General features: G+C 37.9%; 1 protein-coding gene across 1 annotated transcript in view; it reads left to right on the forward strand.

Annotated features, from left to right (window-relative positions):
• The window catches only part of KCNH1 (potassium voltage-gated channel subfamily H member 1), a 502700-nt gene that overhangs the window by 62101 nt on the left and 421668 nt on the right, over positions 1–18931 (forward strand). The window contains exon 6 of the mRNA XM_021007863.2: positions 3817–4209. Coding sequence (XP_020863522.1) covers positions 3817–4209 — 393 coding nt within the window. The remainder of the gene's footprint in view (positions 1–3816; positions 4210–18931) is intronic.

Raw genomic sequence — 18931 nt, forward strand, 5'->3', positions numbered from 1 at the left:
TATTATTATCTTCTTTAGGAGGGGAAAAGGAATTGCTGTGGCACACATCCCCATGATGATGGGTCTAATGACTTGGCCCTCTCTTTGACCTTTTGGAGAGTTATTAGGCTTAAAGAAGCTGTTTGTACTCTCTCTATTGTTGGATCATGAGTGGTAGGGATATGGAGCAGTGGAGCAGTCCAACTTAATTTGATATCCATTTGGCTTGGGGTCTCCAATCCAGGGACTGGGAAAGAGAGACTTTGTGACATGAGGGAGAAAGAAGTTTCACTTAGAAACTTAGAAATAATTGTCAGAAGCAAAGCGGTTTGACCTGCAAAGGCAGGAACAGCCCCTGAGGAGTAGTTTCTTGCTTGGCATGGATTTCAAGTTTGACTGTGTACCCTTTTCACCTCTGACTAGTAAAAGTTTTGGTAAGTCACAGGCTTAAGGTTCTTCTGGCTTAGCTTAGCTTTCCTGGGTTCCTCCCTAGTAGAAGAAGAAACTCAGAGAGCGAGAGCCAAAAGTTTATCAGGGCTTGCAGTCTAGGCAGATGGGGTGGGTGCTAACATGTAAATACAGCTCACAGGGCATGGAGTTCATAGAGCTTATGAAAGGAGGTCTCTTCTTTTACTGGAGTATTCTAGATTTATTTTGCAATAGACAAAAGACTGTTTCCTGATAGTTTTGCTTGGAGGGCTAAGACTAACACACACTAAATCATTTAATTCTCACCAAGAAATTTCTTGAGCTATTGAGCGCTGCTGGAAGAAGTTGGGAAATCATGCTGAATGGGGCTTCTACAAATCTGTACTAATTTTGCCTTTGCCTTCACTGTTACTGGATAATCCTTTTTTATATGTGTTTGGATCCTTTTATTACTTTCCATATCTAATTTTCTCTATTCTCCTCAAGCCTTCTCTTCATATTAAAAAAAAAACCCAACACAAAACCCCTCAAACTTTTCACTTGATCCATCCATCCTCACTAATTAGTATCCTATATTCCTTCTCCTCTTCTCAGCTAAACTCCTTGAGAATTAGTACCTCTACTTCATCTCCTCTCACTGACTTCTAAACCCTCCGTAACCTAGCTTCCAACCTTATTCAGCTGAAATTCAGTTACCAATGTTCTCTTAATTACCAATTTCTAAGCCCCTTTCACCTCCGTAAGTAGATGACTTGGCTTGTTACTTCACTGAAAGTTGTAGGCAAGCATGGTGAACTCTCTTACGTCCTGTCCTGCACACTTCTAATCTCCTGTGTTCCAGTCTAAGTATACAAGGTAGGGTTCATCCTTTACAGAGTGGAGCCCTTTACTTGTGTTCTTTAACCTGTCTTCTCTTTTCTCCTTCAGGTCCTTGCTCTGTCAACTCTCAAATATTTAATTTCTCTCTCTAAGCTGGCTCTTGCTGTCTACAAACATGGGCTGATCTTTCCTATTAAAAAAAGAAGCGAAATGCCACACTCTCTCCCCCACCAAGCCCCTGCCAACTCCTTTCTTAGACTCTACTATAAAAGCATAATACTATTTTTCTCTTCCTTTTTAGTAATAAACTTCACAACATATCTTGCATATATGTCTTTTCTACTCACAAAGCTACCATTGTTGTACAGTGCCTTGTTATGTCTCCACTGGATTATTGTGATAACTTTCTAATTGGTCTCCCAGTCTCGAGCCTCTCCCACCCTCCTGCCATTCTGCCAAACTGATTTTCCTAAAGCACAGGACTGATCATCTCATCTCTCCAGAATCCAAATGATAAACTCTAGTGGCTTCCTATTACCCCCAGGATCATTATAAAATGCTCTGTCTGGCATTTAAAGTGCTTTAGGACCTAACTCTTTAAAAAAAATTATTTTATTCTGAACTTAAGAAATAAAACAAACATTTCTATAACATAGTAAAGTAGAAAAAGATGATAGTACACGAAACTGCAAATCCATGATGTACAATTTGCTGTTACTTTTAAATATATAATAAAAACTTATAATAAAAATAGTTATCATGTAACTTTCTTTTTTCCCTTACATCTCCACCTTAGAGATGGCTACCATTAGACACAAATATGTATGTGCATATATATATATATATATACACACTACATATATACATACACACGCACACACACACATATATATATATGCACACACACACACACACACACACACACACACATGTAAAACCATTCTATAATCTGTTTACCAGTTCTTTCTCTGGATGCAGATAGTGTTTTCCTTCATAAGTTCTTTGTAGTTAATTTGACTATTATAATAGTCAAAATGACTTAGTCACTCAAAGTTGTTCTTAAAATAATATTGTTGTTACTGGAAACAATGTTCTTTTGCTTCTGCTCATTTCACTCTTCATTCTTTCATGCAAGTCTAACCATGTTTTTCTAAGATCATCATTTCTTATGGCACAGTACTATTCCATCACAATCATAAACCACAGTTTGTTTAGCCATTCCCCAATTGGGGGGCATTCCTGCTATAAATATTTTAGGATATATAGGGCCTTTTCCTTTTTCCCTAATCATCTTTGGAAACAGACCTAATATTGCTGGGTCAAAGGGTATAGACGCAGTTTAATAATTCTTTGGGCATAATTCCAGATTGTTCTCCAAAATGGTTGGATCAGTTCACAGTTTGATCAACAGTGAAATAGTGTCCCAATTAGTGTACCGGATACTTTATTAACTTTCCAGTATTCCTATATGTTACTCCAATCCATATACACCATAAGCCAGATAAGATAACTTATTTGCTCTTCGCACAAGATAAATTATCTCCCAGTTTCATGCCTTTTTACCGACTGCTTTCATGGCTGTAATACTCTACCTTCACCCCTCTGCTTCTGCTTCCCTGGATTTCTTCAAGAACGAGGTCAAATCATAATTTTTGCAGGAAGGTATCCTTTATTTCTAACTCTCTTTGCTCTCCTCCCTCAAATTCCTGCCCTGTAAGATTACCTTCCATTTACTCTGTATACATCTTGTATATACATAGTTATTTGTATGCAGTCTCTCCCTAATCTTTCTGAGTCTCAGTTTTCTCATTTGCAAACTGGGGACAATAATACTTCACTTAACAGGATTGTTGCAGCAAAAGCATTTTGTGAATCTTAAAGTGGTAGCAAAATGAGAGTTATTAAGATGTCAGTTAATGCAGTTAGACATGAAGTATTCTGCTTAGTCAAATGTTCTAGTAAGTTTAATGGTCCCTATTTAATAATACATATACAAATTTTCAAAGAATTATAATACAAAATACACTTGGTACTAAACTGTATGAGCATAATTTAGTCTTTGATGATTCAATATGTTGTAGCCTCCAAGTCTTCATTCTAGATTTCAGATGTTGTATGGAAATGCTGGTTAGTGACATTGTGGTAGCTAGAATGCCAAAGAGATTTTATATATGTTATATTAAACCATAGTACAGGAATGTGATATATCATATGCTTGTACCTTTATGATCTGAAATTGGCCAGACAGTAATAGACCCTATTGCACATAGGAACTTAATTCTTTGTTGAACTGAATTACATCCCTGGTACTGCTTCTTCTCTCTTGTCTTCATTGTTTTCATTCTCTTTGCCACCAAGTTCCCTCTCTTTTACTCCTAACCAGCTTTATGAAGCACTTGCATATTGTGCAAGGGGAATATTGTAGCTCATGGGAGTCAACTGTGTCCATATTCCTTCATACATTCCTATACTATAGTGGTACTTCCAATCTGGAATAAATGAATGTCTCAGGAAGAAGCAAATCACCCGAATGTTTGCAACAGAAGTCTTTAACTTAGTATTCTTTCTTGTTTGTGTCTCTCCACACAGGTCTTGCAGCTGGGTTCAGACATTCTTCCCCAGTACAAGCAGGAGGCACCTAAGACTCCCCCTCACATCATCTTACATTATTGTGTTTTCAAGACCACCTGGGATTGGATCATCTTGATCTTAACTTTCTACACTGCCATTTTGGTCCCTTACAATGTCTCTTTTAAAACAAGGCAGAACAACGTGGCCTGGCTGGTTGTGGACAGTATTGTGGATGTCATCTTCCTGGTGGACATTGTGCTTAATTTTCATACTACCTTTGTTGGACCAGCTGGGGAGGTGATCTCTGACCCCAAACTCATCCGAATGAATTACCTGAAGACCTGGTTTGTGATTGACTTGCTATCCTGTTTGCCATATGATGTCATCAATGCATTTGAGAACGTGGATGAGGTTAGTGTTTGATCCTAAGCTCAGACGTTGGTCTTGTCCAGCAGTGCTGATGAAAACTAAGTGATGAGGAAGATTGCTCCTTGTGGTTTGACGGGCAGGACAAGAGGGAGGAGGGGCAGGTGTAGTCCACAAAGCAAAAGAATTGTTGGGTGTTTAAAGCTGTCTTCAGCACTGGTAGAAAATGGGGTGTAATCAAATGGATGGGAACCAGAGCAATAGCTTCTTCAGATAGCTGCAGGTTATAGCCTCTGCTTATTGTTTTCTGGTTTCTTAAACATACTGGTTCTCAAGTTTTCTGTTTTTTGTTTTTTTTGCTCATGGAACACTTCTCTTTGCTACAAAGATCCACAGCACATTGAGTGCTTAAGTAGCATCAGGAGAGAGTTGGGAGATACATACATGTGCTATTTTCCTTCAGTGAGAGCAGGCAATTTTTTTTCTTTTATTTTTTTATAAGCTCGAGGTCTGATGGGTTTTAGTGTTTGTAATATGCAAGTTTTGGTTATTTTGAGAATATTATATTTTGCGTATAAATATACTTATATATAAGTATACTGGGTAAGTAAAAATTACATTAAGCCAAATTATTTATAGATTTTCTTTTGCCTGCAATAATGTAACATCCAGAATTTTATAGCATACCTAGAGAAATTCACTGCATGCTAGTGTGTTACTGCAAACACCTTTGAGAACCACTTCTATAGCAGAATCCTAGTATATCAGCCCCGTATCTGAATCATGGGGTTCTCAACTTGAGGTCCATTAACTTGTTTTCATATTATTTTGAGAACTGTTTATAATATAATAAACAGTTTTATTATATTTATAATATAATATATATAATATAACATATATATTAGCATAATATATGTTTATAATAAACAATATAATTGTTTTTCATTATAATCCTATGCATTTTTTGCATTTAAAAACATTCTGAAAAGGAGTTCATAGGCTACAGTCTGGTACAAATGAGTCCATGACATAGACAAAAGGCTGACAACCCCTGATCTAACCCAACTTCCTCATTCTATAGCTGGAGAATCTGTTAGGGTAAATGAGGCCAGATGCTCTACCAAGTTCTAGGTTTCTGGCTGACCTAGATTTAGTTTGTCAAGATGACTAGCTAGCCCTAGTTTTGTCTCAATTATTACCTAGCCCTTAATCATTGAATGGGTGTTGCCTCTGACAAACTGAGGCCTGGAAAAAATCCTTAATTTAGAAAGGCCAAGGTCATCTACTGTCAGTCATCTTGACTTATGTCTTCCCACTGCACTTCAATGACACTGGAGGCGATGTCTTTGTGCCACCCTACAGTCACTTCACTCCACTAAGTGCAAGGCATGATGGTGGGGTTGGGGATACAAAGATATATATACACACACATACCCCTGCCTTTAAGGAGCTGGTATTCTACTGCGGGGGGTGGGGTGGGGATACAACATGCACACATATCAGTAAATAAAGCTGAAAAGGTATTGAAGGCCGAATCATGCAGGGCCTTGAATGCCCAGCTCAGTAGGATGGACTTTCTTCCTTATACAGCCTTTTTTTTCTTTTACCATTTTCAACTCTGGTAAGAAGTTTTTGGATGAAGTAGTTGGGCTTCTTTTTCAAAGAAGTTTTAGGAATGACCTGTAGTTTCAATTCTTAGGCCCTCACTTTTCTCACATTTGGTGCAGAAAGCCAAGAGCCTGCAGCTGATGCAATCCTTCAGTACAGAAGGGCTGGACTTGTCAGTGCTTAAGGCAATGTGGGTAATAACGCGAAGAGGTACCATGTAAAGGTGTTGAATCAAAACACGTCCAAACAGTGTAATTGCTTGTATGGGGACAATGGACATGCTAGGGCAGAGAGCAGTTGTCGGTCTTGTTTCAATCATGTTCATCTCTCTTCCTGTTTGGGGAAGCAAGAGAGTTACATCAGAAAGGACTCAAAAAAAAAATCTATCATCCTGTCTATGGGTAGCTCCCAAGATAGGTTTCAGTGTTTTCATCTGTCCTCCTGATTGGTGTCTAAGCTAGGTATAATTAAGACAAGGAGGATGATCTGATAAGGCACAGATTTTATTTGCCAACATAGCTCAAATTGCCAAGATTAATTTTTTGGGGTCCCGACTAGTACTCCATTTACCATCTTTGTAACTTACAACTCTAGCAAGTTGCCTGAGGGCTATGTCAGTCACATAGCCAGGATGTATAGTAGGAACCTGGATCTGCCTGATATTCTTTTTTTTGTATATAATATTTTATTTTTTTTCAATTACATGTAAATATAGTTTTCAATGTTCTTTTTTATAAGATTTTGCATGCCAAATTTTTCTTCCTCCCTCCCTTCTCTTCCCCCTCCCCAAGACAGCAAACAATCTGATAGAGGTTATATCTTCTTCCTGACTCTTAAGGCCAGTTATATAACCCCAGTATCAAGGGTGCATTAATATCTCCTGGCTCCATTGTCCTTCTTGCTTCAATGCCTCCTTGCTCCATTGATTGGTGGACTGTAAGAGAGCAAGCCATGTGGAAGATGTATAATCCATAATGGGGAGGGGCTAGGTATTTTTTTCTATTCATGGAGACCAAATCTTAGAGATTTTGAAGGTATGTAGGAATCAGGTTGCTATAGTAGGAGGACTGGGCTTGGAACTAAAAGAACTGGAGTTTGAGTTCCAGCTCTATGGACCTCAGTTTGCTCATTTGTAAAATAAGGATAACTTGTATGATCTACCTCTCAGGGAGATTGTGAGTACTTTGTCAACCTTAAAGCATTAAGTTATGAGAAGTTATTATTAATAAAATCTTGCCCTCAGCCAAGGAAACAGAACTTGGATTTTAGTTTCTTACCCCTCTCTGCCCTCCTCCCTATTCTCTTTCCAAAGTTTTTCCCGTCTGGCATAGATTTTTCTAAAGGGACTGTCAACCTCAGGGGGACAGAATTAGTCACAAGAGATTGTCTTGCAGTGCTTTGATCAGTGCTTGGAGTAAGGCAGAATGCTGTCCCACTTCTCCCAGATGGCCTAAAACCATCCTGCTAACCTGTTCCTCTTACTTCAAGCATTGCTTCTAATGAAGAATAGGTTATCATCTAGCAAAGTTTTTCTAAATCTGAGAGTTGCCCATGATTAAAACATGTCATGCAATGATAATTTTATCATTGCATGACATGTTTTAATAAGAATTTTAAATATGTACAAAGCCCATGTGGGTTCTTGGATAACTCTTCACTGGTTGTGTCGTAATGGGAATTATCTTCCAGCTGTGGTTTGGGCTAGGTCCTTGAAGTCCCTCCCCTATCTGCTTATACACACACAACACACACACACACACACACACACACACACACACACACGAGAGAGGAGGGAGAAAGGAAGAGAAAGAGACAGAGAGAGACAGAGAGATACAGAGAGAGAGGCAGAGACAGAGACACACACAGAGAGAGATAAAGGCTTCGGGAGCCAAGACGGTAGAGTAAGAACTAAGTCACTCTCACCCTCCCTTATTGACGTCTGAAAACCCGGAAAATATCCCCCCAGGAAAAACCCTGGAACAGCTGAGCCAGCAGAAAGACAGGGTGCAGCAGTCATATAGCCCAGGAAGCTTGGAGGATTAACAAGGAAGGTCCCTCTTGGTTTGGGAGCGGGGGAGCAGTACAGGATGGGAGGTGTCCCAGCAAGCCAACAGCAAGCCCCACCTCAGCATACCAGGGGGAGATCCTGAGCCCCAGGGTAGTGGAGCAGGCAAGTGCCAACACCAGGGCCCCTTGAATACCTCAGTACAGGCAGGGGAACTAGTAGACACCAGCTCAGAAAACCACCGCATTCACTAGTCTTCTCCAGCAGCCAAATCTGGTGCCTCAGCACACTTTCAGAAAACACCACCCCAGGAGGCAAAGCTCCAGGCTAACAGACATCCTGTAGCAGCAAAACATCCCTGTGCAAGGCCTGGGGAAGCAGGAGCCAAAGAAAGGAGTGCAAGGCCCACGTGAGCAGGTTTTCTTCGGGGCCAGAATCCCCACCCCCATCCCAAGAGCTCCAGTGTTGATGACTCCAGCCCAGCACCTGGCAAGCTACCAGAACCCTACAGCCTCCAACTGCCAGCATCTTAGTCCCCTGCACACAAAGCCAGTGACCAGGTCCGGCTCTGCCAGCACAAGAAGCTTGAGTCAGTGCTCCCTGCACTCTAGCAGGAGAGCTCAACTTTATTTAAAAGTCAGGAAATGTGCAAACACCATGAGCAAAAAGCAGAAATGGACAATGACCATAGATCCTTATTATGGGGACAGGGAAGATCAAGGCACAAACTCAGAAGAGGACCACATTATCGACATACCCACATCTGAAACCTCAGAGGGGAATATGAACTGGTCTCCAGCCCGAAAAGTCACCTTGGAAGAGCTTAGGAAAGATTTTAAAAGTCAAATGAAAGAGGAAGAAGAAAAATTGGGAAAAGAGAGAGAGATAGAGAGACACACAGAGAGAGACAGAATGACAGAGGCAGAGGGGCAGAGGCAGAGGCAGGTTTGATTATTCTGGCATTTGGACTGGAACCCTGGAACCCTGGGTTCTAATAGGGGAACCTCTGGCTTATTTAAAGTCAGGCCTCTGTGCCACTTTTCAACCACTTCCAGACTATGCCATGGTGCCAGGAACTCCCCCCACCCCTATCATTTCCCTTTCATATGTTACCTTTTCTTTGTAGAATGTGTGCTCTGTGAAGAGATTATCTTGCTTGCTTATATTTGCACCCCCAGCCCCGAGCCCAGTGCCTGACAGATAGTAAGCCCTTGATAAATATTGTTTTTATTCATTCATTCATTCATTCATTCATTCATTCAAAAGACTGGATTATTTATTGTGACGGGCACAAATGATTTAAACTTGACCCTGAAGCTTTTGATATTGGCAGCAAGTGATCTCAAGGCATTGCTAAATGTGATAGGAAAGCTGGGCATAGGGAAAGAAAGGCATTGTGAGGGGGAAGGAAAGTTCACTGCACTTTGCATCTGCTGCTCTCTCTGGTTTCAACTCTATATAACTCTATAGTCCCCTTTGTGGGAGCATCCCTATCCTCCTGCCCCTCCCTTTTCCTGCCTCCTTGTATGTTATCCTTTCCCCCCATTAAAGTGTAAGTTTCTTGAGGGCAGAAACTGTCTTTCTTTTTATTCATTGCATCCCCAGTGCTTAGCACAATGCCCGGCCACTTAATAAATGTTTATTGGATGGGATAGGGGAGTAAAGGAAGACTGAGAATATTCATTTTGACCTCCTCTGCGTTGGTGATGAGGTATCTAGTTTAAGATGCCTTGTAGACAGAGTGTTGTTGGAGTGTTTTGAGTGATAGTATGTGGTTTTCTTGTCACGAGTGATATCTCCAGTCCCTTTGTAGAAAGGTGGCAGTATTTCCTAGTCAGGAGGCAGTCAGTTAAATTTATGCTTTGAAAGGGTAAGTTCAGGTTAAAGAAGATTGTAGAGGCAAGGGAAAGAGTCCCTGCTGAACCTAGGATTTGATTTCTTGGAATCCAGTGCAAGGAGAATTCTGAGAATGGAATGATAAAGGAAAAGAAAGACAAGAGGGATTGTGGCGATCTTCCTTCTATTCTCATCAAGCCTTTTATGCTGTGAAACGAATGACCAAAGAACAGAGTTAACTTTGAACATGTCAAGAACCTCAGGCTCAGTCTCTTGGGAAGTGCGAAGAGAAATAAAAAAGCAGTCTTATCGACTTTTGTCTCATCAAAATATGTAGGGCTGAGATTTCTCTATGGTTCTTCTAATGGGATTTATAGCCACCTGTAGAGAGGAGAAGCACAATAGAGACAAAAGCCTCTGTTTGCTGTATGGTGCTATTGAAGCCAGAGGACCGGACACTGGATAGAAAGCCAGGGAAGACCCGGGTTCAAGTTCTATCTTTGACACAAATTGACTATGTGGTCCTGGGCAAATCACTTAACCTTTTAGTACTCTGGTCTAGACAACTTTCTTTTTTTGGAGTGTGTGTGTCATGTTTTTTATGCTGAATTTAACAAACACCAAATTAAATGAACATTTCCACATCTACTATAGAATTTTGGTCAGCTATCTAAGACTGCAAGTTGCAGAAAAGGTATCATCCTACATTTGTAGAGGGAGTTCCCTCAAATTGGAGCTCCCCAGAGTAATGATGTCACAGGTTCAGTTCTTTGCCCTGACGGAGCTACTTAGATTTTGGGCTCCAATTGATTATTGACCAAGTAATCAAATTCCTATGATGGACTTTGTAATTATTTATGAAATTGGGACTGTACCTGTATCCATGCCAGCTAATAGAAAGTAATCTATTGTGGCCATCCTGGCTTAGAAAATATGCTTGCCCATTCATCTGAACTAGAGGCGAAAATGCTGGTGAAACTCAAAAGACTTAAGTTTAGCATGGGTCTATGTGTATGAATCTGGGGAGTTTTTAGAAACAAGAAATGTAATATTTTACTTCAAGTAACTAGTGGATTATTGGGCTAATAGTTATTATTATTATTTTTGGGTCTGGATCTGTGATTTCAGTGGTAGAGGGAACTTCCTGTTTTGCAAACTCCCTTTACCAGGGAAGATGAACACTCACCCTGTAACTTAAATGTTAGAGTTGCCTGGGACACTGAGAGATTAAGAAATTTGACCAGGGTCACAATCACTGTAAGAGGTGGTACTTGGAACTCTGGTTGTCCATACTCTCAGTTCAACTCTATTCACTAAGCCATGATGCCTTTCATATTAACTCATATATACATAGTATTTTACAATTTAAAAAAGTGCTTTCCTCACAATAGAGCACTGAGGTAGATAGTACTACTATTGGTCCCATTTAAAAGTTGAGTAAATTGAGTCTGGGAGAAGTTAAGTGACTTTTTCATAGTCACACAGCTCATTAAATGATGCAGCCAGGGTGCAAAGCCAGGTGTTTTTTTTTTTTTTTTTGTGAGGCAATTGGGATTAAGTGACTTGCCCAGGGTCACATAGCGAATATCGAGTGTCTGAGGTCAGATTTGAACTCAGGTCCTCCTGACTTTAGGGCTGGTGTTCTATCCACTGTGACACCTAGCTACCCCCAAACCAGGTCTTCTAATATGAAGCCAGAATAACTGATGAGAAACTGAGTGCCATATGCAGATTTTTCAAGAAGGACTAATCTATATAGACACATTTCTTTCTCATGTGGCTAATTTGTTGCTGTTAGGGAATTTACAGTCAATCTGATTTTGCCTTTTAAGCCCCAAAGGCGCTAATTATATTCTTCTCTTCTTGAACCGGAGGAGGAAGCTCCTTGCTTCTCTAGCCTTAACCAGGGGATCTCCCAGTTCCCACTTGGGAAACACCTTAATCTCCACTTCAGTGTCTGAAAGCCGTATAGCCAATGGCTGCCCAGTTAGCATAATCTTGGAAATGCAAAGCCATCTAGCAGACCATAGTCAGCTATAGCTCCTAGAAGAGAGGGCGGTGATAGATTCCAAGACCTGAGGCACTTATAAGATATTATCCGTTTCTAACAACACAGGATTGTTAGTAAAAGAGGTTAAATACTACTAATACCTGAGGTTTGTCTAGTACTTTCAATGTTTTTTTCTTTTCCAAGCCCATTTTATTTTTTCCTCTTCTTTCTCTTTCCTTCCGTCATCTCCTCTCCTTGGGTGAGCTTTCCCAACCAGAAGGGGACAGTCACATCTACTGAGTTATATCAGCAAAATTCATGATTATTAAATAGTGGCTTTTAAACTCTTTTGCATATGTTGATTCTTATCAGGGTGGTAACTTGGGTGCTCAATACTAGATTAGCATTCTAGGATACCATGGTATCTTCAGGATAAAAACTGCCCAAGGCACGTAACAGTGTTTAATTATATTTGATAGAACTGTAAGCAGAAAAAACTGATTGCTTTAAAGTAGTAGTTCTTGTTTTTGATATTCCTCGGACAGACTTCCCTTGAAAAAAAAAGTGTGTTAGGATTTTTTGACCAATTACCTTGGTGAAAAGAGGGCAAAAGTAGGAACATTGTCGTTTTTCTTGTGTGTGTCTTGTTCTCAGTGGGAAGTTGCATTATCAGCTGTATTTCTCTTTTGATGATCATGGTATGCTGCCAATAGCTGGTGGCCAGGCCATATCATCCAAGGCTCAGGTTTGATTTTTGTCATGTTATAAATGGCACCCTTGTGCTAGCCTACACACAAGCTGCATTGTTCAGGAATTTGGTACATGGAAATGCTTTTTGCTATTTTAAGATTTACACATAGCAGGCATAGTATTTGGGTGTATATATACTTCAATACTTAAAGGAACTGACATTTTACCAGTGTGGATGATTTCCTCCACTGACCCAGATCACAATCCTTAGGGTAGGGTAGCATGGTAGAAAAAACATTGGATTTAGAATCAGAGGTTTTATTTTAATTGTTTTTCAGTCATGTCCAATTCTTTGTGACCCCATTTGGGGTTTTCTTGGCAAAGATACTGTAGTGATTTGTCATTTCCTTCTCCAGCTCGTTTTATAGATGAGGAGGAGACAAATAGGATTAAGTGACTTGCCCAGAGTCACACAGCTAAGTAAGTGTCTGAGATTGGATTTGAAATCAGGATGTTGAATCTTCCTGATTCCAAGCCCAGCGCTCTATCCACTATGCCACCTGGTTACAAATCCTTGTGTGGCTACTTACTACTTGTGTGACCATCAGCAAGTCACTTAAACTTTTTAGGTTTCTGTTTTCTTATCTGTGAAATGAAGGTGTTGGGTTAGCTTCATAGATTAATAGATTTTCGTCTGGAAGTTATTTTAGAAGTCAACTAGTCCAATCCTTTCATTTTACAGATGAGGAAACTGAGGTCTAGAGAAGTTAAGTGATTTGTTCAAGATTGCATGAATAGTAAGTGGCAAGCCAAGATTTAAACCCCTTTCTTCTGATTCTCTTTCCACCATACTGCATAATGTCCCATAGATTTCTTCCAGATCAAAAACCATTACCCTCTTAATGACTCATGATATCATTATGAGTTACTTTAGCCAAAACTCCCACAAAATTGCTAACTTTTTTTTGGTGATGGACCTTTCTAAACTCTTCTAGGCTTATAGTCAGACAACAGGCAGACATTCTGTAACTCAGTATTTTCTCTAATCCTTTCCAACTTGATGAGACCCATGAAAGCTTGAACTCAACTACAGTAGCCTTCAAGAACATAGGGTCATCTTCATGTCATCATTGGAGTAGATCTTTAGTGAAGGATTTGCACAGAACAGGCACTTAAATTCATTTGCTTGAAGAATTTTAGACAACTATATATGTGAATGTGTATATGTGTGTGTGTACTGAAGGAACATGTAAAGGGGGTAAGATTAAATGTTTGTACCCAAACAGATACTTCAAATGGAATGAGCGTGTAGTTGTTTGTTATAGAGGCTGTTTTTCCTGCAAGTAGCCAGAACCATAAGTAAGTATATGTGGGAATGGACATGGATAATAAATAGGTAACTGGTCTTTAGAATTTTTTAGAAACTGATCATAGGAAAAAGATGTCTAGTTTGTTCCAGAAGGGCTTAGAGCATGGGATGAAGTTTAGCAAGATCTGGAATGAGATATTATTTAGCCATTTTTGGTAATAAGACAACATAAAATAAATTACCTATATCCATTCTTGGGTTAATTTCCCAAGAGATCATCTCTGCTGTCACACTCATCTTGCCCTTACCTGGCTCTTGTGCCATATGTTCCAAACTTCAGTGTGACTTGGCCGCTCTTTGTCCAATGAATAAGTGACTTTATCCAAGGTCAGTCAGATAGTAAGTAGTAGAGCCAAAATTTGAACTTAGGTCCTATGACTTCAAGTTCAGCACACTTTACATTTTGGAAGGGGAGGGAATAAGCATCTAGATATTCCTGTCTGTTTCTCCCTGTAATTCAATGAGTTTTTCCTACAAGTACTTATATATTATTCAGTGTGTGTGTGTTTAACATATTTTTATGCCAAACTTGAGTGTATTCAACATTCCTTATTCTGATTCAGATAAGAGTAGTTTATAAGATGCTCACCATATGCTCCATGCACTCTTCTCTAACCTTTTTTTCTTTTTCCATGTTCATATACTCTTCTTCCTAGATACCCCATTTATGTGAACTAGTAAGTTTTTTCTATTTCTTTCTTATTTCTTCCCTATTATATTGTCCCCTAACCTTTTTTTCCCCCTTTCTTAATACCAATAGAAAAAAAAAACCAGAACAAAATCTCACTTGGGCTCTTTATCTTATTTAACTTTCTCTGTGACCCTTGAAGACGTTAGGGTTTTGAATATATATTTGCTCAGGGGTACCACAACTAATGTGTGTCACAGGCAGGATCTGAAACCTAGGTCTCTAATACTTTATGATTGTCCCACTAGGTCATACTGCTTCTCTACTATATAAATATTGTGGTAATAAGATACAGTTTCTATTAACAATAAGAGAAGGCTCATTTCATAACATGTTCTGCTAAGTGAAGCAGAAGGTTTCAACAAATTGGATATATTTGAGACCATCTGGACAGCCAATTTTGTATGATTGATAATTTAATGGTAGTGCGCTATTCTATTGAGGTCTTTGCTTGTTTTGTTCCTTCTTCCTGGAAGGCAGAGTGGTATTGTGGGAAAAAACTCACTGACTTGGGAGTTAAAGGATCTGGGTTCAAATCTGTCCTCATTGTGTGACCTTGGGCAAATTAAATGACTTTCTTGGGCCTCAGTTTCTTATCTGTACAATGAAGGGTTTTTTTAAGAATAGAAAAAATTGACTGCACAGTGGCAAGTCTCAACAAAGAAACAAAAGAGAGACTAACTGTGATTGGTAATGCAAATACACAGGAATGAAGAACAATTTGGAGTAAGAGAAACAAAAAACAATGTTAAAAGAAAAAAAATGTCATCTCAATAAACACAGAAGAGGAAGATAGGAACATAGAGATAATTTAAGGATCCCACAAGAATACAAGTCAAAAAGCCTGAACACTATAATGAAAAAAATAATATAAGAAAATTGCCCATAACTTCTGAATACAAAAAAAGTACCAATTAAAAGAATCCACAGATAACCTCCAGAAAAAAAAAATCCTATGTTATAAATTCCAAGACACAGTTGTTAAATTGAACAATTCCAGTGACAAACAACACATTCTGCAAGTGATAAGGAGCAGGACCTTGAAATAGAAAGGGAAGAAAAATCAAACAACAAGACTATTCTGCATGCAACAGAAACTATAGGAAGAAATGAAATGCTCCAAGGAGCAAAAGAGTTTAAGATGCAACTCAAATGAACTACCCTACAAACCTGAGGCTAACCATTAATGAAAAAAGATGGCTATTCCTTGGGAAAAAAAAAGTTATCCAGATGATTACTAGAAAGAAAATGAGATCTAAACAAATTATTTGCTTTTTAAATTTCCCAGACAACAGAAATACAGGAAAGTTAAATAAACATAGCAACCAAGGGCAGCAACAGCAAAATGATAAGAGAAATTATTAAGAGATTTCTTTTTAAAAGTGTACAAAGAAGCAAGGGAGAAAACAGAAATCAAATAGAAGTGATGGTGGAGAAAGACCTGAGACATCAGTGTATATACTTCATTGTACCTTGCCTATAGGTGAATCAGTGTTTTGTGGGATTCAATTATGGAATAGGTGAGTGCATAAATGGGGGAAAAGAAGAAGAAGTTGGAGGGGAATATATGATCAAATCAAACTAATCACGTATCACTAATCAAGTCAAAGTCTGACAATAAAAGGAAAATAACTTCTGTAGTCTTTCAAGAAGAAGGAGGCCTGCAGGGAATGGGCATGTAGGCAAAGAGGGAAAAAACTAACCAAGGAAAATGGGAGGAAAGGGGGCAATATTGTTGCAGTGGCACAAAACGGTACAACTGATAAATCCTTCTATAGGAGAAGAGAGATATTCTATAGAGGGAGACATGGACCTTACAACTGGTAAGCATGCAGGGATTTTTGTGTTTAGAGACACTATTCATTCTGCCCCAGGAGAAGTGGAGTTAGAACTTCTAGGGGCAGCTGAAATCCAGAATAGTGTGAAGGCATGGATACAGAGAGATTTCACAGTAACTGGGAAAAATGGCCACAGGGAAGACAAAGGTTGTTAATCAATTGCACAATCAGGGACATAAGAAAATTCCTACTATGGGGCAATATCCTTTCTATCACATGCAATAATTGGGGTTTCAAAGAGTAAGACACAATAGAAAAGGGGTGCTAGGAATCAACATCTGTAAGACAATAACATAGAAACTGTTAAGAAGAGGGAACCCCAAATAGGTACCTTAGTATCTTTAATTCCATGAGAAATATAGAGACTGAAGAAGGACTAAATAAGTAGAAGGGCCAGGAATCAAAGAATAAAAGTCTTGAATAGACAGGAAGTGATGATAATAATCCAAATATAGTACTTTGATGGTTTGCCAAATACTTTAATGTGTTATCTTATTTGATAAACAATGAAGAGAATGAAGGAGAAAAGTGCAGAAAACAAAATAAAAAAAACCTAACAACCCCCCCAAAAAAAACTTGAAGGTGAAGAGAGGAAGGGGGATTCTGCTTGACTAATTAACTGAGAGGAAAAAAGAGAGTAAGAATTAAACAATGAGATATAAGTAAGAAAGAAAAAGGAACTAATAAGTTAAACAAAACTCTAAAACTAGAGAAAGGGGTAATTAAAAGAAAGGGTGGGGTTGAGGGTGAGGAGAAGAGAGTCAGTAGGAATACGATTGCGTAGATCAAGCCAAAATAACTAAGGATCAAAAGTGTTGTACTTAGAAAGGAAAAGGAAGAAAATCCTTATTTGGAAAACCCCCAATATTAGAGACAAATGGAGGAAAATAGAAACCTAACTCATTATTTTAAATGTAAATGGATTAAGTAATTTAATAAAATGAAAAAGTGTCAAATTTGGCAATTAAGGGATATGTATCATTCTTTGTGCTAAAGTTGAATTTATGCCAGGAATAGAAGGATGATTCAACATTAGGAAAAAAATCAATATAATCAATCACTTTAGAAACAAAAATATCCAAATCAACACTATCTTCTCATATATGTAAAAATTCTTTGATAAAGTATAACATTCATTTATGCTAAAAATCCTACAAAATAGAGGCATAGGAAGACTTTTTTAATATCAGAAAAAAGTCTCTATCTGAACCACAAAGAAAGTATCCTATGCAATGAAGATACACCAAAAGCTTTCCCAGTAATTTTAGGAGTAAACCACAGGTGCCTCTTGTCCCCACCGTTGTTTGGTATAGTTTTGAAAGTACTTACAATAGCAATCAGACAAGAGAAAGAAATTAAAGGCATAAAGAGAGGTTTAAAGGAAAACAAAACTATCTCTATTTGCTGATATATTTACTTAGAAAATCCTAGTGAATCAAAGATACTAACTGAGGTGATACTTTAGCAAAGTTGTAGGCTGTAAAATAAACCCTCAAAAATAAAAAAAAAAGCATTTCTATGTAATGATAACATAATCCAAGAGGCAATAATAGAAAGGAAAACACTATTCTAAATATAAAATGCTTAAAATATTTGAGGATCAATGTATCAAAGCACACAAAAGACTTATATAAATCCGATTAAAAAGTGCTCCTTAAAGAAATAAAGACCAAGTTAAATAGCCAGAAAAATATTCAATGCTCATGACTGTACAGTGGCAATATAATAAAAATGGTAATATAAGCAAGGTTAATTCATAGTTTTAATGCCTTACCAATCACATCACCAAAGGGATACTTAACATGATTTTATAAAATATAAAAAAATTCATTTGGAAAATTAAAGATCTTGAATAAGACTGGAAATAATGAAAAGAGATAAAGATGAAGAGGAATAGCACTTCTAGATCTCAAACTGTATTATAAAGCAGCAGTTATCAAAACCATTTGGTATTAGTTTTAAAAAAACCAGGTAGATCAATCAGAAATAATAGAATTCAATAATCTATTCTTCTATAAACCAGAAAACATATATTACTTAGGAAAGAAGTCTGTATTTCATAAAAACTTCTAGGAAAGCTGGAAATCAGTCTGGCAAAAATTACACTTTGATCAACACATTTTACCATATTCTATAATACATTCTAAATTGTAATATGACCTTATTATGATAGTATAGAACATACTAAAAAATTAGAAGAGAAGCAAATCATATGCTTCTCACAGCTATGAGTAGATCTGTTCTTTTTTCAAAAATTTAATTTAGTTTATTCTGAATTTAAGAAATAAAACAAGCATTTACATAACATGGTAGAATAGAAAAAGATGATTGTACATGAAACTACACATATATTATGTACACCTTGCTATTTATTTTAAATATAAAAATTATCATGTAACTTTCTTTTTATCCCTTTTTTCTTCCTTGTCCTCCCCCCTCCCCATCCCCGGGGATGGAATCGATTAGAATCAAATATATATATGTATATATATATATATATATTATATATATATATATATATATAAATTTATATAAATAATAAAATTTATATATATATAAAACCATTCTACAAAACCATTCTACACATACTTCTATTTGTCATTTCTTTCTCTGGATGCAGATAGCATCTTCCTTCATAGGTCCTTTGTAGTTAATTTGTGTATTTATAGTATGATTTAGACACTCAAAGTTCTTCTTAAAACAATATTGCTATTACTATATACAGTGTTATCTTGGTTCTGTT

This window comes from Phascolarctos cinereus, unplaced genomic scaffold, assembly GCF_003287225.1.
Source record: "Phascolarctos cinereus isolate Bilbo 61053 unplaced genomic scaffold, phaCin_HiC Scaffold_5;HRSCAF=322, whole genome shotgun sequence".
Classification (NCBI taxonomy): Eukaryota; Metazoa; Chordata; class Mammalia; order Diprotodontia; family Phascolarctidae; genus Phascolarctos; species Phascolarctos cinereus.